Source organism: Phymastichus coffea, unplaced genomic scaffold (genome assembly GCF_024137745.1).
Source record: "Phymastichus coffea isolate CEN01 unplaced genomic scaffold, Cenicafe_Pcof_1.1 PCOF00007, whole genome shotgun sequence".
In the NCBI taxonomy this organism is placed as follows: Eukaryota; Metazoa; Arthropoda; class Insecta; order Hymenoptera; family Eulophidae; genus Phymastichus; species Phymastichus coffea.
Window position 1 is genome coordinate 8,998,307 of NW_026706818.1, and position 27,864 is coordinate 9,026,170.

A 27,864-nucleotide genomic window follows, 5' to 3' on the forward strand; every position below is an offset into this window, starting at 1 on the left:
GACGAAGCGGCCTTAAATGAGACCCTTATCAGTTTTTTTTCGTGTCTGGTCGACAAATCTCCAGTACGATCGGAGCGCTCTTCGGAACCGCCGATTGATGCTGACTTGCATTCCTTTGACGACTCGGTGCGCTCTCTTACTGAAGTCCTCATAAAGTTCTTCGATGCCGTAGCTCCTCTCAGGTGTATCAAGTTATCTTCTAGGCGTAAACCCTGAGTAACTCCGAGCATTCTCGCTGTCATGAAAAGGCTTGACGCTGCCTGTAAACTGGCATCCTCCTCCCGCTCGGTCAGTGACGTTGTTAGGTATCAAAAACTTCGAAACGACGTCTCAAATGCCCTCGACTGAGCAAAAAACTGCTGTATCTCGAACAAGCTGTCCTCCGCAAGAATTAGTAAGGCCAGATGGAGCGAGTTACGAAACCTGGGAGTCACCAAGCGCGCTCTTCCATCCCTGTTTCGAGTTTTTTCTCCATCCACACTAAATACCCACTTTGCCAACATAGTCAACTCATCTCCTCCCATGACATTGGACATTTTAGACACCCTTTTAGCGCGTCCCCCTACTGTTCCTCACGCCTCCTCTCCATTCGAATTGCTAACCAGGAGGTTATGGAAGCACTAAACTCGTCCTCATCCAGAACATTTGGTCCCGATAGTTTGTCTGTCAAGATGCTCAAACTCGTCTCTGCTACTTGTCTCTCGTCTCTCACGCATCTTGTCAACAAATCATTATCGTGCGGCGTTTTTCCAACCTCCTGTAAACAATCTCTCATCACCCCTCTTGCCAATGTACCTTCGCCTATTATTTTTCGGACATCAGACCGATAGCAAGGTTATCTGAGATATCAAAGGTGCTTGATAGGCTCGTTCATGCTCAATTATCGTCCTATCTGGACCGCTACAAGCTGCGTGACCCACGGCAGACCGGTTTTGTGAGGTTTCATAGCACTCAGACTGCACTCCTGGGCGTCCTTGATGACATCCGCAGGGCCATTGAGAAACATAAAATTACAATCCTCGTCCTGCTGGATTTTTCTAAGGCTTTTGACGTTATCTCCCATGGTCGTCTGATGATCAAGCTCAGGGACCTAAGTCTGTCTGATACTGTCTTGAGCTGGTTTTTTAGCTATCCTACTGACAGGTTTCAGGCCGTTGTGGGGAAGGACGATAGGGTATCGGCCTGGCTCAGGGCTGCTACCGGAGTGCCGCAGGGTAGTATTCTGGGATCATTGCTATTTACAATTTATATCTCGGATCTGCCCTGTGTCCTCCCCTTCATGAATTACATGCTGTAAGCCGACGATACGAAGGTCTATCATCACTGTCATCCTAGCAGCCTTGCGGAGGCGTTGGAGAAGGTGTAGCTTGATGTCCAGGCTATAGCGGACTGGGCCCTAAGAAACGGCATCTCTTTCAATCTTACCAAGACTAATGTCATACTGGACAGCGAACAGTACGTTAGGGCTATAAACTTTGAATGATATCGCGCAGATCACGATTGACGAGGTTCCACTCGATTATGTCACCAGCGCTCGTAACCTGGGCGTGATACTGACTTCCACACTAAATTGGACGGAACATGTCACAAGCGTTACGAGGAGGGCATATGGCTCTCGGCATCACTCCGCTTCCACAGGAAGTCTCTTTTCACTACACTTAAAAAAGTTCTTCTCGAGCAGCTCATTTTTCGACATTTTGACTACTTCTCAGTGGTCTGCATTCAGCTCGATGAAGAGAACTTGTCTAAGCTATAAGTTGCCCAAAACGTCTGTGTACGCTTCGTAATATGGTGGATCCCATATATACCTTCACTATCCTTAAACAGCCACATCACCCATCATAGATTAGCCCTAGGCTGGCTATCACTTACACCGAATAGGTATAGAGCCCTCGCCGTTCTGGCCTACTCTGTAGTGTCTAGAAAATCGCCACACTACCTAGCTAAAAACCTATCTGTCCTGCTTGCAAGTGTCATTATCCGGCGCTCAAGTCGCCATCCACCATCAGAATTTAAATATAAAGCTCCTCGAACTGAGACCTGGAACCATTCATTTACGATCTTTGCACAGACGATACTCAATTCATTAAAAGTGACCCGGTTCTCCACTGATCGGATCTGTGACTTCAAGGATTGGACACGTGACCTCTTTTTAAATTATGAGGCTAAAGCATGAATTGAGAGGGCGACTCGCGGAAACTTAATGCCAGTGCCTGCGCTGTCCGATCACACTCATATACCAAACAAGATCAATCCAGTTGCGCACTCTCAAAATTATCTAACCTCCCACAAATACCTTACTATTAACCTTTGGTTCATTAAATAGCTAATCAAACTTAGCTATTTCTAACCAAATGCACGTTGCTCCCCTGTTACATCTCCTCTTTTCAGTTCGTTTTGTAAAATAGGTGCCATCGCGTTTTTATTATTTTTTATATTGTTTATTATTTATTATATTTTTTTATTATTTTTTAATTGTTTTTATTATTTTTATTACTTTTATTATTTCCATTATAGTATTTTTATATATTTTCACTTTATTATATGTTACATATTTTATTCTATTTTTATATTTATATACATATTCTGAGTCACCTTACTATTAATGTCATTGTAAACTCGCTGCTCACCGTACATACGAGGTGTGTTCAAAAAATAACGAGAATTTTCGTTTTATGAAAAAAATATTTATTTATTCATCTACATTAATGTTGTCGCCTTCAAAGTAGTCCCCTTCGGATACAATACACTTATGCCAACGCTTTTTCCAATCCTCGAAACACTTTTGAAACTCGATCTTTGTAATAGCTTTTAGCTCTTTCAGCGATTCGCTTTCAATGTCATCTATGCTTGTAAAACGACGGCCTTTTAATGTTCTCTTTATTTTTGGAAATAGAAAAAAGTCACATGGAGCCATATCTGGCGAATATGGAGGCTGAGGCATCGTTACAGTTTCGTTTTTGGCCAAAAATTCACGAACAAGCAATGAAGTGTGAGCAGGCGCATTATCGTGGTGCAAAAGCCATGAATTGTTTTGCCACAAATCCGGGCGTTTTTTTCGGATTGCTTCACGCAAACGACGTTGAACTTGTAGGTAGTACTGCTTATTGATTGTTTGACCTTGTGGCAAGAATTCATAATGCACTATGCCATTAAAATCGAAGAACACAGTGAGCATAACCTTCACATCGACCGCACTTGTCGAGCCTTTTTCGGTCTTGGCGATCCAGAATGCCTCCACTGGGACGATTGTACCTTAGTTTCGACATCATATCCGTAAACCCATGTTTCCTCACCTGTTATAACACGTTTTAGTAGTTCTGCATCGTTATTGACTTCATTTAGCGACTCCTGAGCAACTTCCATTCGCCGCTGTTTTTGTTCGAAATTCAACAATTTTGGAACGAATTTTGCTGCCACACGTTTCATACCCAAAACATTCGAAAAAATTTGATGGCATGAGCCAACTGATATGCCAACATCATCAGCGACTTCTCTGATTGTGATTCGGCGATCGTTCATAACCATTTCTTTCACTTTTTTCACGTTTTCATCGGTTGTTGATGTGCTTGGGCGTTCGGGTCGTTCGTCATCTTCAACGTTTTCGTGGCCATCTTGGAAACGCTTATACCACTCATAAATCCTTGCTTTACTCATAGCAGACTCACTATATGCCTTTGTTAACATTTGACAAACTTTACTACACTTTATTTCATTTTTTACGCAAAATTTAATACAAATTCTTTGATCCATTTTTTTTCACAAACGAAAATCGCCGAGCTCGAAAAACACGTCTAACGTTAGCGGCTGCCACTTAAAAAGTAAGCAATGAATATTGCTGAAAATTTTATCGTACTTCAGGGGCATGTGTACCAACATAATAAAAAAAAATTTTATACAAGCGGACTCTCCAAACCCGCGAAATTTAAAAATTCTCGTTACTTTTTGAACTCACCTCGTACAATTCACGCATTGATCTAAACTTATCTTCTTTAAATAGTTAAATGCATGAATATTTATTCTTGCATCTCTTGTTTTGTCATTTTATAAATTTTGTTAAGTTTGATTTGTACAATTCTAAACTGCCATACGGGGTTCCACCTCATTGGCGCAATAAACGAACTAATCGAATCTAATCTAATCTCTCTCTCGCAACTTGAATTTTTGCATTCGCCTGGCCTTAATCTTTTGTTTTATACTTGAATATGTGTCGCCCGAGAGGCAACATATTAAAGATTAAGGCTGAAATAAAGGTTTAATACTTGATCGTGACCGTTCAACTTATAAGTTTTCTCGAACTCATCTTTTCCGCTATCCTCGTCGAAACGATATCGAATCTACAAGAGATATTCATGCGTGTGAAAGTTCGTGCCCCTTTCGGCGTGTCGTAGAGCGGACAATTTGGCAGTGAAGAAAAGCTCTTCAACAGGGCATCAAGGATCGCGATTTTATCGAATAAAATCAACGAAAAGAAGAAGCGAGGCTGGAAAGATTTGCGGCTGGCGCACAAATCTTTGCTTCTTCGCCGACCACGCCCTTTGCGCAACGTTGATCCGCTATCAAGTGACACATGTGCAGACAGGTATACGCGTTTTCTTATTCAACCTAATATTTGTTCCGTTAAAAATTAATGTGCGCTAATATAATCAGTAAGGTTAAAAATGTAACTTTACGAAAAATAATTAAAAACTATAACAGAGTACGACCGAATATATCGGGTGTAATATAATCGGGTCTAATATTAGGAGAGAGATTGTTTATATTGATATTACTGATTATTGACTTATTTTTTGACTGTTCAACAGTATTTTTATCATTGCTTGATGTTATGGGAATTAATTCATATTATATATGATCACCAAAACTGTGCGATAGTCCAGTATACAATATATCGGGTGTAATAATGGGGTCTAATATTAGGACAGAGATTGTTTATAGGTGGAACACGATGACATTCAGATAAATTAGTTTCTTTAATAACAAAAATGAAGAAAAAAAGTAAAATATGCATGTTTACAAAATCCAAAAATAGCATAACTTTCGAATACCAAAAATTTAATCCAAGATTTATCTTTAACGGAAAAGCTGGAAGTGATCGGCGCTCTTGTCGCCGATGACTCACAGTCGCCGTCCACTTGTGTATTCCGGTTTGACAAAATTAAATCTTTTCACCAATATAAAAATTTGTGTCGTCACCATCTTGAGAGCCAAGTAGAAGAAACAAAAAAAATAATAATATTCTAAGAAAGTTTAGGGAGAAATTACAGTTCTAATTATATTTTAAAATCCTAACTACGTCAAGCTTCAGGCGTACATAAGTTGTGCTATTGCTATGATAATTCGAAAGAATGAAACCATTATACAATTTTTATACATTATTAAACATTGTTCATTATACAAAATTTATTTGTAAACTTCATATACGTTTGTTTTTCTTATCTTATAAAAGAGTAGTATGATTAGAAGCTTATAATTATATTATTATATAAATATTAATACAAATATTAACAATATATTCACACTACATCCTGAGTATTGGAATAGAAGAATGATCTTTTTATTGCTTTTTATACTTGAACCACGAGCTGCTTCTGCAAAACCTGCAAAAAAGAAAGCAAGTCGAATTTTAGGATTTCTGCTAATAATTTAAATTTAATTATAATATTAAAGAATTTTCATTTGTATTCACATAGAAATACTGCATTTTAATAAAAATGAGTTTACAAAAGTCTACAACAAATCCTGAAATATTTATGTACTATGAAATAGTAAGACTGGAATTTATCAAAGCTATATTGCAAACAAGGTTTGTTAAATTTTAGAAAATATACAACAGTATTGTCTATTCATAGATAAATAAAGCGTGTATCGAACCACAAAACGTCAATCAAATCGACTGGTTTTGAATGTTTTGACATTTTTCCGATTAATTTGGAAGGCAAATGACGTAGCGCGGTTTTCCTAACTACGGAAGCTCGTATATTGTTCCGTCCATAAGTTACGAGTAGTTCTTAACTTATACTGGAATTCTTCAAAATTAAATATTTCTAGCTCCATCTATAATGAACGTAAAAATACTTGCGGGGATCCATTTTAAAAAATAAAGCAATACCTTACATATTTCCTTAATTTCTTTTAAATGAAAATCGCGTTTTTTACAGTAAAAAACTAAACCATTTTTTGTTCGTTTTTTACTCCTTAGTAAGTCAATTTTTTTTTAATTAAGTGTAATAGATGTTCATATGTCTCAAATTATTGTAATCTCATTTTCATAAAAATGAACGTAAGTTTTTATTGGCTCTATAAAAATTAATCCTGTTAAGCTCATTGTAAAGAAAAGATAAATGCGCAACTATTTCACCTAATTTTTTTAAAATTAGCTGATTCGTTGAAAAGTTAGAAGGTATTTTTTACGAGGAGTAAAACATGAAATAAAAATGAATCAGTTTTTTTAATATAAAACACGCGTATTTCAATTCAAAAAACCGACGAACTATGAAATATATTGCTTTATTTCATATGTAGGCCGTCGTAAGTTTTCCTATGTCCATTTTAGATGGAACTAGAAAACTTTGAAATTTAGGTAATTTTAGTATAAGGTGGGAACTAACTTATGCACGCAACTGTAAATGTTTCTTTCTTTTTTAAAAAATAAAGCAGATGGATTTCATGTATATTTGATAGTTATGTTATATATAACATAAGCAACTCGAGACTTGTAATATCAATATTGATATTCTAATAAACATTCTGATTATTGACTTATTTTTTGACTGCTCAACAGTATTTTTATCCTTGCTTGATGTTATGGGAATTAATTCATATTATATATGATCACCAAAACTGTGCGATAGTCCTCGATGAAATTAAGAATGAAGCTCAAAGGAATGAAGCTCTTTCCAAGAGCTTTCAAATGGTATGCATCAAGAATATAATACAATAAAATGATTTTTCGAATTTTTACAAACGAAAATTCAAAGTTGCAAAATCTAGAAAATTTTGCTTATCTTTAATTTATGCCAATTATCGAAACAAATCGAAAAAAACATTGAATTTATTTATTTTAAAGCTTCTGTCAAGTTCTATCTCAATCATTCATTAACAAATTATTTTTATCAAATTTAACGCATTTACATCTATTTTTCCTGGAAATTAACACTTTTTTTAAGCTTTTCGTAACTTCGCAAATTCAAATAATTGAAAAAATGAATAAAAAAAAGAGTGTTTATATTCCTACGTAAAATATCTAACATTTTTTCAGATTTTTTTTTTCGAAAAAAAAAAATTTTTTGTTCCTATAGACGGTGTGTTAAAAAAGATTTTTTGAATTCGCAAATCATAAATAATAGTTTCAGACTTTTAGTTTTTGAATATTTTTATATTTTTCGAAAAACATTCTTGCTTTGTGTGGAACAAGTCATTAAAATTGACATCAGTTATTAAATTTCAAATTATTTAGTACGGAATAGATTTAACACGGTAATAATATTGATTGTTATTACAAATAATATAACATCTAATAAATCTGCCAAGATCACCCAGACTTCGTATTAACCTCAAACTTACAATACGATGAACTCATTGAAGAGATAAGAAAACTCATCGCTCATGTAACGGTCCTACCTATGAGCTAGTCTCTCATTTCACTGAATTACTGCAACACGTTAAACTCGTCAATCTGTTTACATCAATTAATATATTAAACGGCACCACCTCACCTATTATTTGATTGTCTCATGTCAGTACAAGAGTCTAATTTCTTGACCATATAAGGAGCGTAACCATACAGACTTATAGATATTGTAACAGGCTACCGTTTAGTCGCAAATCCCGGGTAATTGTAGTTATCAATACGGCCAAACGGTGCTCTGTTAGCTGTATGCTTCGAGCACACTAACTCACCTTGCTACGGTGTACGCATGCGCCGAGTCCTCTCAGCGATCTAATTTAGATGTGCGAATTCTCCGCAAGGGGCGCTGATGCGCTTGCTCGCCAGCGCTCCGTCGGCCACTGCAGACAACTCGGCCAACGAATAGCCCCTTCTATAGTATTCGCGATCTGTGTTGGATTACCGGCGCGTTCGAATCAAATGTAAACAATAACACCGACACCGGACAAGATGAGACGAAATAATAAGATCGCCTCTTATTAATAGTCAACCACTTTATTAGACGATATTAACCTTATACAAGGACGGTTTGCCGAGAGTCTGAACGCACGCTGTATCGACACAATAATTCGAATGGGGAGAGAGAGAAGATTTCGCGGACGTCGCGGACTTGTCGCACGCACGCTACCTAAAGCTCATCGCGCACGCTGCGCGAGATCGCACGCAAAACAAATTACAAAGTGCAGCGCACTTACCGCTGATCTGAAGTGGATACGGTGGCCAAACGTATCCGATTACGCTAAAACGACGAACTGCCTTTGCAACCGCCCTTCGCTGCTGTAGTTGCGTTGCGCCGTGGGTGCAACTGAAGTTGTGGTCGCTGCTGCCGACGCCGCACACGTTACGCAGTATGCGCACTCGTCACTCCACTCACAAATTATCTATTTAGTCCTGCTGTATACTAATTGGCACGGCTTAACTCGTTGTTGCTTCCGATCGAAAAAACTGCGATGTCGCCGGACTGAAGAACACAGACATACTGGCTCGCTACCTCTCCCCTCCCGGTCATTGCCCCTAACGCGTCCTCTCTCTCTCTCTAACCTAAGTCAATCACGGCTATAACACTTAGCCACGCTCGACAGTCTACGCGAGTCCTAACGATTTTCGGCAATCGTTGCAATATAGATATAATAGTTTTTGTTATTTGAATAAAATATTGTTATATTTAATCAAGATTAATTTTTAAAAGGAAAACTAGATGGCGTTAACTATAAGTTAGGTGGTAGCGCTATTCAAGAGAAAGAAAGAGTTGAGTTTTGGTACTTGAGTGAGAAGGTCGCAAGTCGACGAAAGCGTTTTTGTTTTAAGGCAGTGTGCTGCGAAATTTAAATATATTTAGTTCAGTTGAACACATTACTCATTATTATTTTAAATTGTAACAGGCCGCCGTTTAACCTTCAATCCCTGTTGAATATATCTATTCCTATGGTCAAACGACGCCTTGTTATCTATGTGCTATAAGCACATTAACTCACCTTGTCCGGGAGTGCGCCTGCGCAGAGTTCTCTTACCGTCCCAAGTTGGGTTCTCGCTCTCTCCGCTAGGGGCGCTGGCTCGCTCGCTTCACAGCGCTCCGTTGGCCACTGCCGACAACTCGGTTGGCTAGCCGCTTCCTATGTTGCCTACGCGATCCGTGCCAAACTACCGGCGCGTTCGAATTAAACGTAAACAACAACACAGCTCTCGGACAAAGGGAAGACAAAACAATGAGATCGTTGCGTTTTAACCACGGATCACTTTATTTACTCTAAGCTTATATAAGGGAGGGATTCGCCGAGAGACTTCCGCACGCAATATCGAATGACAATACAAAAGGAGAGAGAGAGTGAAAATCGCGATCGCCGCGGACTCGTCGCTCGCACGCTTTTTATAATTCACCGCACACGCTGTGCGGGATCGCACGCTAATAACAATAAGCAGTACTTGTGCACGTACCGCGGAGTTGTCGGGGATACGGTGGCCAACCGTACCCGTCTAAACTGGCTGTCGATGGGCTGCCTCTGCACCTGAGGTCCCGCCGCGGCTGTTGACGCTGCCGAGATTTCTCTCGTAGCTGTCGAGGTCACGCACGTTACTCAGTGCTCGCGCTCGTGCTCCACACTCGCTATCGATGCACTTGACTTCCTGGATTTCGCTCAAGAATATCACACGCGCAGTTGTCTCTCACTCGTAAAATCTGCGACGCAGCCGGACTGAGTGTCATAGTCATACTGACTATCCAACTCTCCCCTCCCGGTCATTGCCCCTAACGCGCCCTCTCTCTCTCAAACCGATCGCGGCTGTTACGCTCAGCCGCTTAGTAACCTACGCGAGTCAAAACGATTATCGGCGATCGTTGCAAAATATATAATAGTTTTATATAATTATTGTATGTATGTATTTTTTTTTCTTCTTCTTTTTACTTTATTTCATAACGATATGTTAATTAAAAGTAATTTTGATGAAACAAAGCATTTTTTATATAAATTTTAATATATACTGTAACGGAGGCGGTTATCTGAAAAATGGAAAATTTATTTGAGAACAAACTCCCACGATGCAGAACTAACCGCCGCTCCGTTAAACACGTATGATAGTACGTGTATTCGCCTTTACGTCATATGATTATGCTTAATTGTCTTCTATCGAACTGAGTTGAACTCACCTTAAGTCACGCGCCTTGTGACACTCGATGAATCTTAGGTATGGGCGATTTTACGCCTAATCCGCTTAATCCCCTGGATGTAATCGGATTAAAACCTAAGCCTTTTACAATTACTTAAGTTAATGGGAAAATTAAATGACGTAATTGGCGAATAAATTTGACTGACTTTAATTAATAAAAAATAACTACAGTCTTTGTTGGGCCGAAAGACTAACGCACGCGAATAGGATTTTACAATGAATAATGTTCGGTGAGAGAGAGAGAGAGAGAGAGACAGACAGACAGACAGAGAGAGAAAGAAGATTTGAATTTTAACCGCGACTAACGCTCGGCGCGAATACAAAAAAAATATCGCTGTTACGATTGACAAAATACTAAATGTATTTTGTCACGCGATAATGAAGTGAGGTGCACCTACCCTGCGGTGCAATTACGGTGATCAGCCGTAATTGTTGATGATGATGAATCAACTGCCTCTGCCCTCCTAATTATCAGCCGCGCTGCCTCGATCTGCCTCAAATAACTTTGATGCTGCTTCTGTACTGCTGCTATTAATTGTCACGGAAATGCCGTTGCACTCACGCACGTAATTGTCCCAAGGAAAACTTTATATTGGCGAAACAAAGTGCAAAACACAAATCGGCGGTAAACTCGCGTGAACAGCTGAGGCGTAACTGCTTATTCGAAAGATCCCGCGCCCCCTCTCTCTCTCTTAATAGTTGAAACTAACGCGTGAGAAGCAGAATCGCAAACGGATCGATTAATTGAATCGACTACCGTTGCAGCCCCTCCAAGTCCTGACTATCCGGGCAGGACGAATACCCGCGATTCGCCGCCATCAGGAACCTGAAAAGTAAAGAAGGAAAGGAACCAAATAATAAACTCCCTTCCTTATTTCGGCAAATTTATTAGCCCTCCAGGGCCTACATCATCGCTTGGCTACACCTGGCGCTCGATGTTTCGGGTAGCGCCAGTATGTAGCCTTCTTTGGGCACTGCTAGAAGTTGGTCACCCCAGGCTCCTCATATATGTAGCAGCCCCTCAGCTGCGATCGGGATTGAGTAGCCTCTCGATTTTGCATAGGCTGCTCAGTAGATAAAGGGGGCTGCTGGACGTGGGCTCCTTGGGAGGCGGTAATTGCAACGCCTCTCACCGCGGCGGTCGCACGACCATCTTGCGACATGCCACGATTGTGGTATTTGGAGCCATACGCCCGTTCACATGGACCGTGAGTATTGGTCTAGCACCAGTAGCTCCCGGGGCTCTCTTCTCCTGAGCAGGCGCCGGGAGCGCTACGGGGAACTCCTGTCCCTTGTCCACCCGCAGCAGGGCCTCTCCGTAGCCCCTCTGGCGCTGAGCCATCTCTGCCCACTCCCCGAGCAGTTCTGCGCCTTGGCGGTTCATGAAGCGTCTCAGGTGCTCCTGCACCTGAGACTGGAGATTTTGGGCGAACCTCCAGGCACTCTCCACCTCGTTGATCCCCAGACGTACGTCTCTGAAGTCGAGGAGGAGAGTAGGCTGCTCCGGGATACGGGGGTGGTTGCAGACCAAGTGCGATGCCCCACAGGTTTCTCTGGGTCCTGGGCACTGGTTCCCACTGTCCGACGTCTGGGGTACGTCGGACTTGAGGGTCTACACCCCCTGGTCCACTGTGGACTTGGGACGCTCGACATTGTCCTGGTCCTCCGTCTGTGTCGAAGCGTCCCGGGAAGACTTCCGGGCGACCTACGATGAGTCCCGGAGAACGTCTACCACCGAAGATAATATGGTGCTCCCTTCGTGTGGTCCCCTCCAACTGGACCCTGGCGAAGCTCCGTAGATCTTCTATTAACTGCGTCGCATCAGGTCCCAGCTGCAGATCCAATACCATCTGCGTGACCACCTTGAAGGTCTCCTTTTCTACGACGATTCTTCGGTCCATCTGAAACATCCAAAACAAAAAATCTCCGATGAAACTCTCTGCGCAAAGAAAAACCCTAATAACGCCACATCCCACCGAGTTATGTCATCCCTCGCGATTCTTTGCGGGAACGTCCTGATCCTCGTCGGTTACCGTTCGGGTTTATCGACCCAACCGTCCTTTGCATGACGGGCACGGTCTTTCGAGGCCTACCTCTCCCTCTAGATTCCTTCATGGGAGAGTTGTTGCCTCTTACTTGACCGGTGACCGTCTCTGGGACCTTTCGAGGTCGACCTTGACCTCTCTTGGATGGGACAGATATCGGCAAATCCGACGTCTCGGTGGGATTATTATCTACAACCGTTCACTTCGTAAATCCCCTCCCGGATCTTCGCATGCATTCGCGGAATCGTTCGCCTCGTCCGACAGCTGTTCGCTTTGCTGCCCGTGAGGGGCATCCTGATTCTTGAATTCGGTTCCATTATCCGACAAGAATACCTCTGGCGCGCCAAACTTAGTGTCAATCCTCTCGTGTAATTCCCTTGCGATTGTCTTCCCATTGGCTTTGGGTATTGCAACGCACTCTATCCAGCGAGTAAACAAATCTACAAAGACTAAGATGTACTCAAAACCTCGAGAACAGGTGCGGATCTCCCATACTCTTCCGGATCCTCTTCACCTTCTCTTCTTTGGAGGGCTTCCGGTGGGGTGACGTCCTTTCTCTGGGTAGTGGTCTTGGAGGAGCCGGTGTGCTTCCCGGAATCCCAGCATCGTAGTGACAGGTGAATGTGTACTGAAAGTCCACATTACTTCTGGAGCGCGGTTGAACCGAGTCGCGCTGAGAAGAACGGTTGGCATTCGCCATCTCATGCATTGCGTTTCCAGCTCTCGTATTCGTAGGCGCATATCCTGTGCCTCGCGCTCCGCGCACACCTGTATTCCCTGCAGAGTCTGAAGGGTTTCTAGGATTCCACCTACCAGGTTGCGGTTGCGGTCGGCTCCCTCCTTCAGGTACTCTATTTACCGGAAGGCTTCACTCAAGGATAATTCTTCCTGAGGTTTCTTCCGGGTGCATGATTCCTGCGACCTGAGATCCGGATTGCTCCGTCTCCTCTCACCTTCATACTGTTCCTGGGTGTGAAGGACTCTTTGGATTACGTCATCCACTTCTTACAGGCTGGCTTCAATCTCCGAGTCCTCATCCAGGCAGGCGAATGTCCTTGACATATTTGTCAAGGTTATTCCCTCCCTGTTGATGAGTTTCAGAGAATGGTCGGTTTTTCAACTCGCCGCAGATTGTATCGAGCCAAGCTTGTCGGGTACGCCTCCTGCGCCCTGCCATCTCTTTCCTGCGCATGGTCTCTTGAAAATCTGCGACGCTGTACTCACCCAGCAAAAATCTCACCAGCCTAGCCGCCTGCTAGATGACATTTTCATCCTTGAGCAGCTCTAAATACGCCAAGTAGCGTTCGCGCTATGCGGAGGTCAGCTCTAATCCCCACGTGTCAATTTGGGCTGACAACAAAGCGATCTTGCCTCCACACGGGTGTAGGATGCGGTCGAGGTTTAAAATTATCGGTCTATTCAACCACTACCGCTTCCTATTATTCCTAATCTAACCCAAGGTATGAGCTGGGTATACACTAATTAGTGTTACTACCCTTACTACCGTCTTTTCAAGGTGCAAACTCGCGAGATTGTGGGTGTGTGCAGTCCCCGCAAACTATCTAATTATAAAATAAAATATCCTACCTAAGGTCGGAGCCCGCTGTTTGCTTGCTCCACCTGGCCAATATTTCTAGGCTGCAGGCATGGGTCGCGCTCTCTGCTTTTATCGTCGCTCTGGTGCTTTCAGTCTCCTTTATCGACTAAACTGTGGCTCAAACGCACTAGCACCTGTCATTAAAAAGCGATTTGGAATCGCTTCGACCTATTAATTGTTACCGCTTTCAACGCATCATTACAATAAATATTACAATTTAAACAAAAAAAGTCGAAGAAAAGACCTTGGAATACCAAAAACTATCATTTCAGAAATTTTAACCGAAAATTTAGGAATGAAACGCGTGTGTGCGAAATTCATCCCAAAATTACTCACAGCAGAGCAGAAGAACATTCGCTTAGAAATCGCTCTGGACAATCTGGAAATGGTCAATAATGATGATAATGTGTTTAAAAAAGTTATTACAGGTGATAAATCATGGATTTATGTTTATGATCCTGAAACAAAACAACAATCTTCACAGTGGAAGCATTCTGAATCGCCAAGACCAAAAAAAGCACCTCAAAGTCGGAGCAATGTTAAGTCAATGTTGATTGTTTTTTCGATTGTGAAGGTGTTGTACATCACGAATATGCACCAACAGGTCAGACAATCAATAAAGAATACTACGTTCAAATTTTAAAACGTTTACGTGATGCAGTAAGAAGAAAACGGCCACACTTTTGGGAAAGTGATGACTGGCTTCACCATCACGATAATGCGCCAGCACATTCATCTAATCTTGTGCAGCAGTTTTTGAGCAAACACAATATCGCATTGCTTCGGCAACCTCCATACAGTCCCGACATAGCCCCTTTTGACTTTTGGCTGTTTCTAAAACAAAAAAAAACCACTCAAAGGACACCGATTCGATGAAAAACAACGGTTGAAAACAATGCGACGAGTGTACTTAAGGCTATCCTTAAAAGTGAGTTCCAGGACTGTTTTGAAAAGTGGAAACATCGATGGAACCGTGTTATTCAATCAAGTGGGGATTACTTTGAAGAATGCCACCCACCAGATGATAAAGAATAACGCTAGCATGAAAATATAAAGGTAGGCCAGATACTTTCCGGACAGACCTCGTATAGTTAAAATATAAGTAAAATTAAGTGGATTTCCAGCTCTTACTATTTCCCTTCTTTCCATTATTACCAATTTTATCATTTAAGAAAATTATAAGGGAATCAAGAGAGTATGTTACGTATCCAAAACAGCCTTGGATTAGATAACAGCTTCATAGTAAATAGATCAGTTTCTTTGAATTCATAAGATCGAATTTCGGACACAAATTACAAGATCGCTTTAACAATGGAAGTTGTCTAAGAAACAATTAATGGTTTCTTTCTCCAAACGCTACTTTTTATTAATATGCAGAATCAATGATATTGTCACGTCAATACTAAGAGAACGCACATGACGAACCATGATAACTAATTAAGTGTCACAAAAACACACATGATGGGTTATGGTAACTAATCGGGTATCAGTAATTTAACTTCCTATCGTACCAATTGTCAACCCTCTCGGGAAGATTTGTAAATCTATCTAGCGAGATAGATTAGGCTAAGCACGTTCTCCATAATATTTACGTAAATAATACTCACCGCATATTAATTTAGCAAAAACGAGGGAAGGGATACCTATGGTATAAAAAGGCTGGATCAGGATCCGTGAATGCTCATACTCATATTCATACTCAGACTTATACTCAGACTCATACTCATACTGATTCTCACTCACTCAGTAAAATAGTAGTAACTCAGTAACTTAGTTATTGTATTATTTCTAAGTTTCGCTACTCGGCTACTAAGAACCGGAATTATACTCTGCTAAGCATTATAAACTTGTCTTTGAACAATAAATTTTAATCAAGTGCAAACATCTGAGACTGTTTCGTAAAATCTCTTCTGAAGCCCAGTCCTAATAAGGTAAGAAACTAAATTATCTTATTTAACATCTTATAAACACACCACTTATAATAAAGGCGCTTTCCCTTTAACCAACCTCTGCTTACCTTCTAACTAAGATCCAACTTTTACCAACGCGACAGTATTGTAAACATTATTAGGTCTAGCCATTACATGTCCTCATATAGGCATGACAATTGGGGGCCCCTCATTCTTGGTAATTAGGATCATATCGCAGAAAGATTACAATGGTCGAAACACCTTACTAATGAAAACTAATTACACTCAAAATACTAATTAAAAAAATTAGCGAAACAGAACCAAACTTTGCGATAAACAGGGAACTTACGTTTGCAGAATGTCTCGTATTTCTGTATCAAAGATGCACCTGCCGAAACAAAGCCAATTACCCGGGTCAAGGAATTACAAAGGTTAAAATTTAATTTACAAGACTACGTTGATACAAACCCATTGGACTTTCTATGCAAAGATGACCTAATGTTTGACATCCTCATTGAAATGACTAGCAAAAATTTAAATCCAGCCTTTCTCCTTAACGCTATTACAGATATAAACTTCGAAAAATTAAAATTAGATAAAACTGAAATTCCCGTATTTGAACTCATTGGAAATCAAACAGCTTACGAAACAGTAACTGAAAATTCAGATACGTACAACGCACCCACTACGAACGTGTCTATGACTAATACACCATCCGCTTTCAAATCACCAGAAATAACTCATAATAAATTGGAAAAAGTTGATTTCACTCCAACTCGACATTTTGCCACAACAAACAAAATTAATTTTGCAAGCAGCCCATTCACCACATATTTTACGCTGGGAACTTTCAGAACAGGACTGTTGGAAAATTTATAAGCCAGAAATAAGACGAAGTTAGTATTTTTGAGATCCGACATTAGGACTGTTTACTTAAGAGCCAACACCGGGCTATAAAACCTTTTGCACGCTGCTCGCCTGTAACACAACACCGTGCAGATGTTTCCAGATGGAGCAATAAATGTTTTTCGGCGCTTTCCCTTGCGAAAGGACTAGTCTAGCCACATCTTCAAATACAGTTTAAGTTAGTTCAGCCCTAGCGCTCGAAGAAGTAACAGCTCTTACTCTCGAGCAACTTCAAAATTCTTGTAAACTTTTAATCAATAAATATATTCTTTGTGTAATCAATTGAGTTCTTTTTTACTGAATAAACTCAATAAGAACTAATGAATTTCAAACAACACATAGTATCAACAATAAAAAATTTTAGCTTGTAAGATGCTGCTAATTTCGTACCTAAATTCGATGGATTGAACATACCTTTACACTTATTTATCGACAGTTATGGGGAGTCACGCAGCATAGTCCCAACAATCAATGAAAATGATCTCGCCAAGTTAATTAAAATCAAACTAAGCTGTGAGTATCTCAAAAACGCGCAAGGAAAAATGTTTGATAATGTAGAACAAATAATTACATTTCTAGACCTACTATTCGTATCAGCAAAAACTTGTAATCAATTAACAGGCGAATTAGCAACCTTAAAACAAAAACGCGGTGAGAATTTTTGACGTAGCAGTAAGGGAAAATCGAAACTATGCTGGATTTAACAGCCAACTTGAAAAAGATAAAGTAAAATTCTTCATCCGCGATTTATATTGGGTCATCAAGGCGCGTATGGGGGAAGCCGGAAATTTAGAATTAGCCACAACTAAAGCAATAGATATTGAACGAGAATTCAACTTACAGGAATCTGAGGAAATAAGCGAAACAGTAAAAGCGCTAACTCAATCTAAAGAAGAGCCGGTTCGATTACTGAAAGCGGAGGATAGTAGCATCTGCCAAATTTGCAATAAACCAAAACACACAGCTAAAAACTATTGGTATCGGATACCGCAGAATCAAAATCGGACTCAGGCAACTATGCAACAGCAATGACAGCAGCCCAACCAGTAGCCACATTAGGCCGCTCAAAATCAAGTAAAAACAAGTGCCCCAGCCAATTTAAATTCGCAAAAAAAATCGCAATAAACAAATTACTCTATTTACAATTTCTGTAAAGAAGCGGGACACTGGAAAAGTGATTGCGAAATACGAAAACTCAGAAATCAAAAATTGAACAAGCGGAAAATGATAAGGGTTCCAAGATACTTGGCGCTAACCGAGAACCCCTGTAAATACAGCGCCTCAAACTTTGGACCCACAAAAAATCATCCTTTTGCATCTTAACAGTCAGTTACCCACAATACAGTTTTAAATAAATAAACTAAACAAAAATTAAGCTTTATCGTAGATACCGGGCCAGCAGTCTCACTACTAAAAATTTCAAACAAACCAGACGGTGTCCACATAATTATTCTAGACAGATACGACCTACGAAGGATCTCGCAAGAAAGTATCGCGACATTAGGAAAAATTTTATTAACCTTTCATAACTTTGTAATAGAATTTCACATAGTACCGGAAAATTTTTCTATATTAAAAGACGGTGTAATAGGAAGCGAGTCATTAAGAAAGTACAAAGCGCATATTGATTACGCCAGGAATCTCTTAAAAATTAACGACTTGTTTTTCTTAATTCTCACCGAAAATAAATTCTGTTACATTGGAGCTATTCCAATACCAAAAAAAATTAACCAGGTACCCATCAAGATACCTCTTGCAAACGAAGGGCAGGCACAGCCTAGCGATAACTCGTCGTATTCAGTCGACGGCCCTAGTGGGAAATTGCCGGAGCTAGCGGTCGACACTCGGAGGACGAACGCGCCTATACGAGTTCAAAAAGTAAGGTGACTTTTCAAATTTCACGGGCAACGTACTTTTGATTATCGATTTTTTTGTTTTGTTATGTTGGTACACTCTTCCCGAACATCTGTACCAAGTTTCAGGTGTATATAATTTTTTGTTTGGTTGTGAGAGGCGTAAAGGTTATAAGTGTTTTGCGTGCTCGGCGATTTTTTGCTATCGAAAAATATGGATCAAAGGATTTGTATCAAATTTTGTGTAAAAAATAAAATAAAGTGCTCCGAAACACTTGAAATGTTGACGGTGGCATACGGTGAAACTGTTCTGAGTAAAAAAAATGTTTACAAGTGTTACAAACTCTTCCAAGATGGCCGGGAAGATGCCAATGACGAGCCTCGCTCTGGACGCCCAAGTACGTCAACAACTGACGAAAACGTTCAAGCAGTGAAGAAAATTGTTCTGGAAAATCGTCGAATCACTATCGGAGAAGTTGCTGAGGATGTTGGTATATCCATGAAATTTTTTCTAACGTTTTGGGCATGAGACGTGTGTCAGCGGAGTTTGTTCCGAAATTGCTAAATTTTGACCGAAAGAACCGTCGCATGAGGATCTCTCAAAAACTGTTGAATGACGTCAACGACGACCCAGATGTACTCAAAAGGGTCATAACTGGTGACGAATCATGGTTATGATATCGAAACCAAAGTCCAATCGTCCCAATGGAAGAGCCCAGATGAGCCAAGACCGAAAAAAGCACGCCAAGTTCGATCAAATGTCAAAGTTTTGCTTACTGTTTTTTTCGATTACCATGGCGTGGTACATCAGAAGTTCTTACCATATGGACGTACGGTCAATAAACAGTATTATTTTAAAGTTATGCGCCGTTTGCGAGAAGCAATACGAAGAAAACGCCTAGAATTGTGGAAAAACAATTCATGGCTTTTGCATCACGATAATGCCCCTGCTCACTTATCTTTGCTTGTGATAGATTTTGTGGCCAAAAACAACACAACAATTATGCCTCAGCCACCATATTCACCGGATTTAGCCCCATGTGACTTTTTCTTGTTCCCAAAACTAAAGAGACCTATGAAAGGACGTAGATTTGCAACGATTGAAGAGATAAAGACTGCATCGCTGGAAGAGCTCAAGACTATACCGAAAAGTGCTTATGAAAAGTGCTTTGAGGATTGAAAAAATTGTTGGTATAAGTGTATTGTATCTGAGGGGAATTACTTTGAAGGGGACAACATAAATATTGATAAATAAATAATAAATGTCATAAAACAGAATGACTTACTAACTCTTAAAGAGGACATCAGAGCTGTCTGAAGACAAAATCCAAGAAACACAAAAAAAATCAGAGTCCGACAATCTGTAAAACCTGTCTCTTAACGTCTTTTCCGAGAACTTGTGACGAGAGCAAGCGTTGCGCTTGTCCTCATCGGTACTTTCCCCAATTCTCCCACTCTCGCTCTCGGCAAAGCACGGTGACCAGCGTTAGGCGCATTTAAGAATGGGCCTAATGCATGGTCTTTGTTTCAGCCGACGGAAATAGCCGAGTGAGGCCGAGTCGGCACGAAGCTATTACGCTGATGACAGAGTATAGAGGTGTTAGACAGAGAGAGAGAGTTAGGGGCATGCGTGCCCCACGCATCATTAGGCAGGCGAACGTCGCGAATCAATTAACGCATTGATCGCGCGCCGCTTAATAAGTAGGTTGAGTGGGGAGAGAAAGAACGAGGAAGAAGCTGTTTATCGCGGAAGAAAAAACGAGCGACACAGACAGTAGTGAGTTGAGCAGTCAGTCAGAAGGTTTCCAGTCGATCGGAAGTACAGAGTCGAAAGTGCAGTTGAGAACAAAGGGTCAGCCGAACGCACACGTCGCCAAGGAGCCGAGAAGGACCGAGATGAAAGAGGATGAGTGCCTTGTTCCAGCATCTGCTCTGCACGCTACCCGCAGAAGTCGGCAGGAGTTGCCCAGCGACGGACAGTCACATCGTCCGCAGGGTGCGGCCAGGCCTCCCGTTCCTGCATTGAAGGTCAAGGCTCGCAATCTAATTTCTCTCTCTCTCACTCTCTTTCTTTAGTGGTATGACACAGCGCGTAATTGTAAGGGTCAGGTAGGTAGCAAGGCGCGCACACACCGACTACCTGCCCTAATTACGGTCGGCGACATAAATTGTTCGGGTAGAATCATCCAGGCCATCCCACGCCGGGCAGCTTTCTCTTATAGTTTAAGTAGGCTAAGTCGGTTCATCGCCATGGCGGTCATCTGCCGGGCGACACGTACTGTATATCGTTTAGATTGGTAAGCGCCATAAGTTAGTTAATTTGTTTATTGTATTGGTATTGTATTAGGTGTTAAGAGAACACCGTTGTGTTCGTTAGTGTTAAGATGTGTTTGCAATACCGTTGTGTTCGTTAGGTTAAGAGTTCGTATTATTATACCGTTTATTATTGTACGGTATTTACGTAGTTTAAGTGTGATTTCAATTTGAATTGATTAGAATTAGATTTGATTTAATTGCGAATTTTGATGTATTGTAACCGGGATGGTTATCTAACATAAATGAGAAATTTATTAACGCACAAACTCCCACGATGCAGAGCTAACTGCCACTCCGTTAAGCATGTATAGTTAAACGTGTATTCACTTTTACGTCTGATGATTTTGTTTCAGTGTCTTCTTTCTAACTAAGTTGAACTCATCTTAAGTCACTTGACTTGTGACACTCGATCGATCTTAGGTGTGACTGACTTTATGCCTAATCCGCCTAATCCCCTAGATAACATCGGATTAAAACCTAAGCCTTTATAAATCGGTTAAGCTAATAGAAAACGAAATGACGTAAACGGCGAATAAAATTAAGTGAGATTAATCAATAAAATTACAGTCTTTTGTGGGTCGAAAGACTAAAGGACATGAATAGGATTTACAATTAATTATTAATATTTCGTGAGAGAGAGAGAGAGAGAGAGAGAGAGAATTCGAAAATTGCCGCCAAAACTAGCGCTCGGCGCGAATACAAAAAGATTCAAGATCGCGATTGACAAAACACTTTCGAACGTATTTTGTCACACAACAATAAAGGGAAGTGTACCTAGCCTACGTTGCAATTACGGTGATCAGCCGTAATTGTTGTAAAATCAACTGTGCTCCTCAAATAAATTAGCTACGCTGCCTCACTTCCAATCTGCTGCTGCTTTTATTGCTGCTGCTACAACGCTGCTTCCTCCTGCCGCTACAATGCTATTGCACTCACACGCGTAGAAAATAGTACCACGAAACTTCGATTGACACGGGAAAACACAGTGCAAAACAGTTTGGCGGTATTCTCGCGAAAACAGCTGAGGCTTAACTGCCTATTTCAAACTCTCACGCGCCCTCTCTCTCCCTTAATAGTTTGAACTAACACGCGAGTAATAGAACCGCGAACGGATCGATTAATTGAATCGACTACCGTTGCAGTGTATATAATTTCTTAATTACTTTCATTTCTTTATCTCCCCCTCCCTTTCTCATCTCGATTGCTATGAGCGAGTGCGCCTCACTTGCCCATCTTAAAAATTGATAATGAACGAGCTTTCGTTACAAACTCAAAAAAAATTAACTCTGTATCTGTAACTTCTAGCATGCGCATGCAAACTCTGAAAAACGAATTCGATTTACTCGACGCTTTAAACAATGTATCAGAAATGATTAAAAAAATCAGAAAAATCAGAATTACATTATCCGCTAATACAAGAATTAACTAACAGTATTATTAGTTGTTTAAACAATAAAGGATCTGAAATTAATAGCGATCGCGTATACTTGCTCGAAGTAGTATATAGATACTTCGATCCAATTAATTAATCACAAAGTAACTTACAAAAATCAAATATAGCTATTAATGCATTAAATGCATTATTAACAGCCCGCTCGATTATTAGGGGAAAAGTATCCAGAGCGCGCCGAGCATCACTACTTATTAACCCAGAAATTAATAATCGTGACGAAAGAGTCAAATAGTAACTTCAATTGATTTAATTAGACCATATCAAACAAGATCAACGGACAAAGGTTGAAGGAATCGTGGAAAATTAGAGTGACAAATTTTTTGTTAAGGGTGACAAGCTTGGAGCCACGAGTATTATCGAGCACGAGATCTATCGTATACTACCTCCGAAGTACCAATCAGACTCCGACAGTTTAGGCACCCCCCGCAGATCAGTAAATTTATAAATGAACAAATGCAGGAATTATTAGAAAGAGGGATTATTGAAAAATCAACTAGTGCATACTGAGTACCAGTCTTTTGCATGCCCAAAAAGAATACAGAAGATAATGAATCGCAACCGCCGCGCATCGTATTTGACTATCACGCGCTAAATAAAGTTATATCAGATTATAATTTCCCAGTCCCTCAACCTGTCGACTTATTATGGCCGGTGCACAGCTATTCTCATCATTCGATATGTATTCATCATATCATCAAATAAGCATTATAAAGGAACACAGGCATAAAACTGCATTCCAATGCGAGTCAGGTCTATATCAGTTTTGTCGCTCGCCCTTTGGATTGAAAACTAGCGCACCAGTTTTTCTGTCACTAATAAATATGAGTAATTCCCCACATTTTTTAAGATTGCTGGTACTAGTGATTTGCGCTATAACCTGAGTATTTTGAGTCTTAAGTAATGATGTATTTTCATTGAAATATGGTCACAAACATAGGTTTGTAAGTTTTGTACATGTTACCAATGATAAAAAGCCATAATCCACGAAAATATGGACTAAATTTTGCAATTTTTGAGGGTACTCTTTCGAATTATTGTAATTCTTAAGGCAATAAAAAAAATAACTTTGTTTCTGATATCCTGAAAATCATATAGAAACTTATTTAGTGATTGTACTTTCATATTATATTGGTTAGATCGATGTGCCTATTTTCAAAAAAAAGATATGACCGAAATTTTCCAGGTACTAACGTTTATCAATAAATTTATTTTTTTTTATTTAGCTATTTTATGAAAGTAACATTTATGGTAATTAATTTTAAAAATATGGAAAAAGTTGCTTCTGCAGTAACAATAGCAAATTTTATTTGCCAAATACTGTGCCTCAATAAATAACATATATATATCATGGAAAAGTCTATATGATCAAACGTACGCGGTTTCAAAAAAACACATAAACAAAGGGCACATCTAAAAAAATATACATAAATATTTTATTATAACTGTGAACGTTAGCTTTTAGTATATATTAATTAAAAATAGCATTGCTATGTCAGAGATATTTTTTTCTTCTGAGAAAGTGATATTCAATAAATTTAGTAAAAATTTATATTTTCTCAATTTTTTAAAACTATGGAAATTGATTGCGTACACAGTGGATAAAGAAACTTTATATATAGTATACAACTAATAACCATTATTTTTTATATTTATCTGACGCAATTGATAACAGAAGTTCGTATGAACTAGTTATGTTGCTGCGTATTATACCGGTCGTGTATAATGTAAACACAGCAAATCAATCTCATATTTTGAATCTATGTCTTCAGTTACTGTCGGTATTTTGTACGAATAACACCCGTAATTTTCTAAATGAGTAAGTTAATATTTTATGCCTATTCTAAAGCGAGATTTTACGTTTCATTGATTCATATTATATTATAGCATACCGTTATGACAGTGACTCAAAATCAGACTGAAAGTGAGCAAGAAACTGCTCAAGAAAAGAAATTACGATTGAAAAGAGAATCAATTGCTGTGAAAAGAAAAAATGCAGAGGAAAAAAAAATAAAAGAAAAGCAACGTTTGCATATCTTTAATCAAACAAAATTAGTAAGTTCAGTCACCAGTATAAATGATCCTAAATGTCAACAAAAAACTGCCTGTGATAAAGTGGAAGTAATTGTCGAAAACTACAAAATTGTAGTCAAATCACAAGGCCTGCGAAATTGAACGCAAACTGCAAAATTAGTGAAAGTGTTGTTCATCGTAAGCGAAAACATTCAAGTGATGATAATACCATAGAAGTAAATTCTAATTTTCAAACATGTGTGAATGACTCGTCTATTTCTGTTGAAAGTGACTTTATGTGCGATGAAATTGTTCCTGTTAAAAAAAGTAAAACTAATAAGTGTTTCAATGACGGCCGAGATGAATGTTTACTCAACGAAGATAGTATTGATGTGCCTTGTACAAAGGAAGTTCGACAGAAAAAAAAAGAATCAAAGACAGTCACTCGTTTGAGACGAGCTCTCTTGTTTTCGCGTAGGAGAGAAACGCGACTGCGCAGACAAAATGCCAAATTAGAGCGTAAGATAATTGCTCAGCGTAAACATACAAGTAAACAAACCAATCGATACAAATCAAAATATTATAAACTGTTTGCTAAACACAGAACACTGAAAAAAGATGATATAATTGATCGCGTTGAGAAAATTGAAATGAAAGGTTCAGAAGCGGTTAGGAAACAGTTAATACATTACGAAGTCTTAGAAACTCAGTTAAAAAACAATAAAAAGTTAACAAAAACGCAATCAGAAAAATCCACGTTAGCTCGATTACTATCTGGAAAAATAGTTAAAAAATATAAATTAATGGGAAATATGAAATCAATCGCTAGTGAGTATCATCAAAGAAAAATGATCGACGAAGATGAAATCATGGCTGCTAGGCAAAGAAAGAAGCAAGAAGCGTTTAGGAAAAAAGTCGAAAGTGCGGTTTGTAATTTTTTAGAAAAAGATGAAAATTCTTCTGTAGCTCCAGGTATACGAGAAACAATAACGAAAAATTGTGTGACTATGAGAAAAAGATATGTAGCTGATTCATGGTTTAATTTATACAGAAAATACAAAAGTGAAGAAACTTTCAAAATATCCAAATCGCTATTTTATAAATACAGACCATTTTAGATTTTGAAAAAAAAATTTTCATCTCGAGATACTTGTTTGTGCAAACCTCATGCAAACTTTGAATTTCTGGTAAACAAATTAGCTTATTTGAAACTATTGCCGTATAAGAATGTCCAGAAGTTTATTAAGACTCTTGTTTGTGACGTGAAAAATAAAGATTGTATGTATCGAGCATGTAGTAAATGTAAAGATAAAAAAGTTAGTAATTGTAAGGATGATGTTGATACGTTCTATTATAAATGGGTATCTGAGAAAGAAACAAGAGTTGGCGCGAAAAATAAAATTTTCAATGTAACTGTGACGTTGGAAAAGAAAATAATGTGTACGGTGTCTGAATTGATTAATGAAGTAAATTCTCAAACTTCATCATTTTTGAAACATGTCTATGACACTAACCATCAATTTTCATTCCATGAAAAAAACACTTTGCGATTAAAACGGAATGAAGTCAAAATTATTACTGACTTTTCTGAAAACTACAATAGCAAATACTGTAAGGAAATTCAAGCAGTCCATTTCGGGGCGTCTAGAAAACAAATTTCTCTACACACTGGGGTTTTCTATTATATAGATCTTGCGGATGGTAAACTAAAATGTACTACCTCAGAATGTTTGCGGCATGATGCAGCGGCAATTTGGGCTCACTTACAGCCAGTTTTAGAATTAATAAAAAGGATTTTGCCATCAGTAAATACTATTCATTTTTAGAGCGATGGCCCATCGACTCAATACAAAAATAAGACTAATTTTCAGTTATTCCAATACCATTGTAAAAAACTAGGCCTTCATCATGCGACGTGGAATTTTTCAACTCCTGGACACGGCAAAAGTTCGGCTGATGCAACAGGAGGTACAGTAAAAAGAATCTGTGACCAAGCCGTGCTATCAGGTACTGATATATTATCAGTTAATGACATGATAGATGCAATCAAACGTGTATCTGATGGTAAAATTGAAATTTTCCCTGTTTATTTATCTGACGTGGAAAAAATTGATAAATTAGTAAATCCGAATATCAAAGCAGCACCTAAATCAACTCAAATTTTCCAACTTATGTGGACTAAAAAGGAACCAGAAAAATTATTTTTCAATTATCTGTCATGTTTACACTGAATTAAAAATCCACCATGTAAGCATTATTCATTAATTGAAAACGGATGGAATTTATGCGTTAAAAAACAAACAAGTCGTACAGAAAAAGTTATTGTTGCAAAAAACAAACCAAACAAAAAAACAAACCAAACAAAAAAACAAAAAGCAAAACGAAAAAAGTTGTTCAAGCCAAAAAAGTTAATACATTAAAAAAAGGTGCGAAAACAGATAGTAAATTGAAAAAGGCTAGGAAGAATAAAGTTATTGCGACAAAAAATTAGCGTATACTCAAATTTGGACCAAAATTGTGATCATTTGTTTTTGATTGTAATATATTTATGTATAAAATATTTTGTTATATTGTTAAAAAAATAATTGATTTAATAAATAAAGTTTTTTCGTTAATCATACTTGTAAATTAATTTTGTATAGTTGAAAAAATAATTTTTGTTCCTATTCGTTTTTCTAAAATAACATGTAAAAAAAATCATGTACACTGAATTTTTTAGGGTACTTATACAGCCTATAATATGAAAAATCATGTTTCGTATATGTGCCATTAATTTTTTTTTTAATTTTTACGACACTCGAATCTTCAAAAATCTAGGGAATTACTCATATACTAGTATCAGACTTAAAAAATGCATTTTTCGATGATGTTTGCATATACTCGTATTCTAAAACGTTCGACGAACACTGCGAGAGCATGGTCGAATTAATGAAACGCCTTCACGAAACTAATCTAGACCTTCATCCGAAGAAATGCAAAATTCTACGCTCGGAAATTGAGTATCACGGACATATAATCTCGAAAGACGGATTACGTCCATGCAACGATAAACTGCCCGCAGTAAAAGAATTTCTGGTTCCGCGAACACCAAAGAATATTAAACAATGGCTCGGCCTGGCAGGATACTATAGACGATTCATAGAACATTTTGCTAAAATCGCTAAACCACTTACTATTCTATTAAAGAAACGCCAGTCGTGCGGTTGGGCGGGAGAGCAGCAAAGAGCTTTTGAGACACTACGCGATAAATTACGTGAATCTCCGGTGCTCAGAGACCCGGATTTCGACAGGACATTTTTTCTTACCACTGACGCATCCAAAATCGGAATCGCAGGGTCGCTTTCTCAATTTAATAACGAAGAGCCAGAACACGCTGTTGCATACATCTCACGTACTCTCACACCTGCTGAAAGTAATTACTCTGCTATTCAACTCGAACTA

The 27,864-nt window shown here is 39.1% G+C and overlaps 1 protein-coding gene across 1 annotated transcript in view; it reads right to left on the minus strand.

Annotated features, from left to right (window-relative positions):
* Positions 1 to 5,302: 5,302 nt before the first annotated feature.
* LOC131668942 (lachesin-like) overlaps positions 5,303 to 27,864 on the minus strand; it is a 944,221-nt gene continuing 921,659 nt past the window's right edge. Inside the window, exon 9 of the mRNA XM_058943448.1 lies at positions 5,303 to 5,600. Within this exon, the coding sequence (XP_058799431.1) occupies positions 5,482 to 5,600 (119 nt within the window). The 3' untranslated portion in view covers positions 5,303 to 5,481. The remainder of the gene's footprint in view (positions 5,601 to 27,864) is intronic.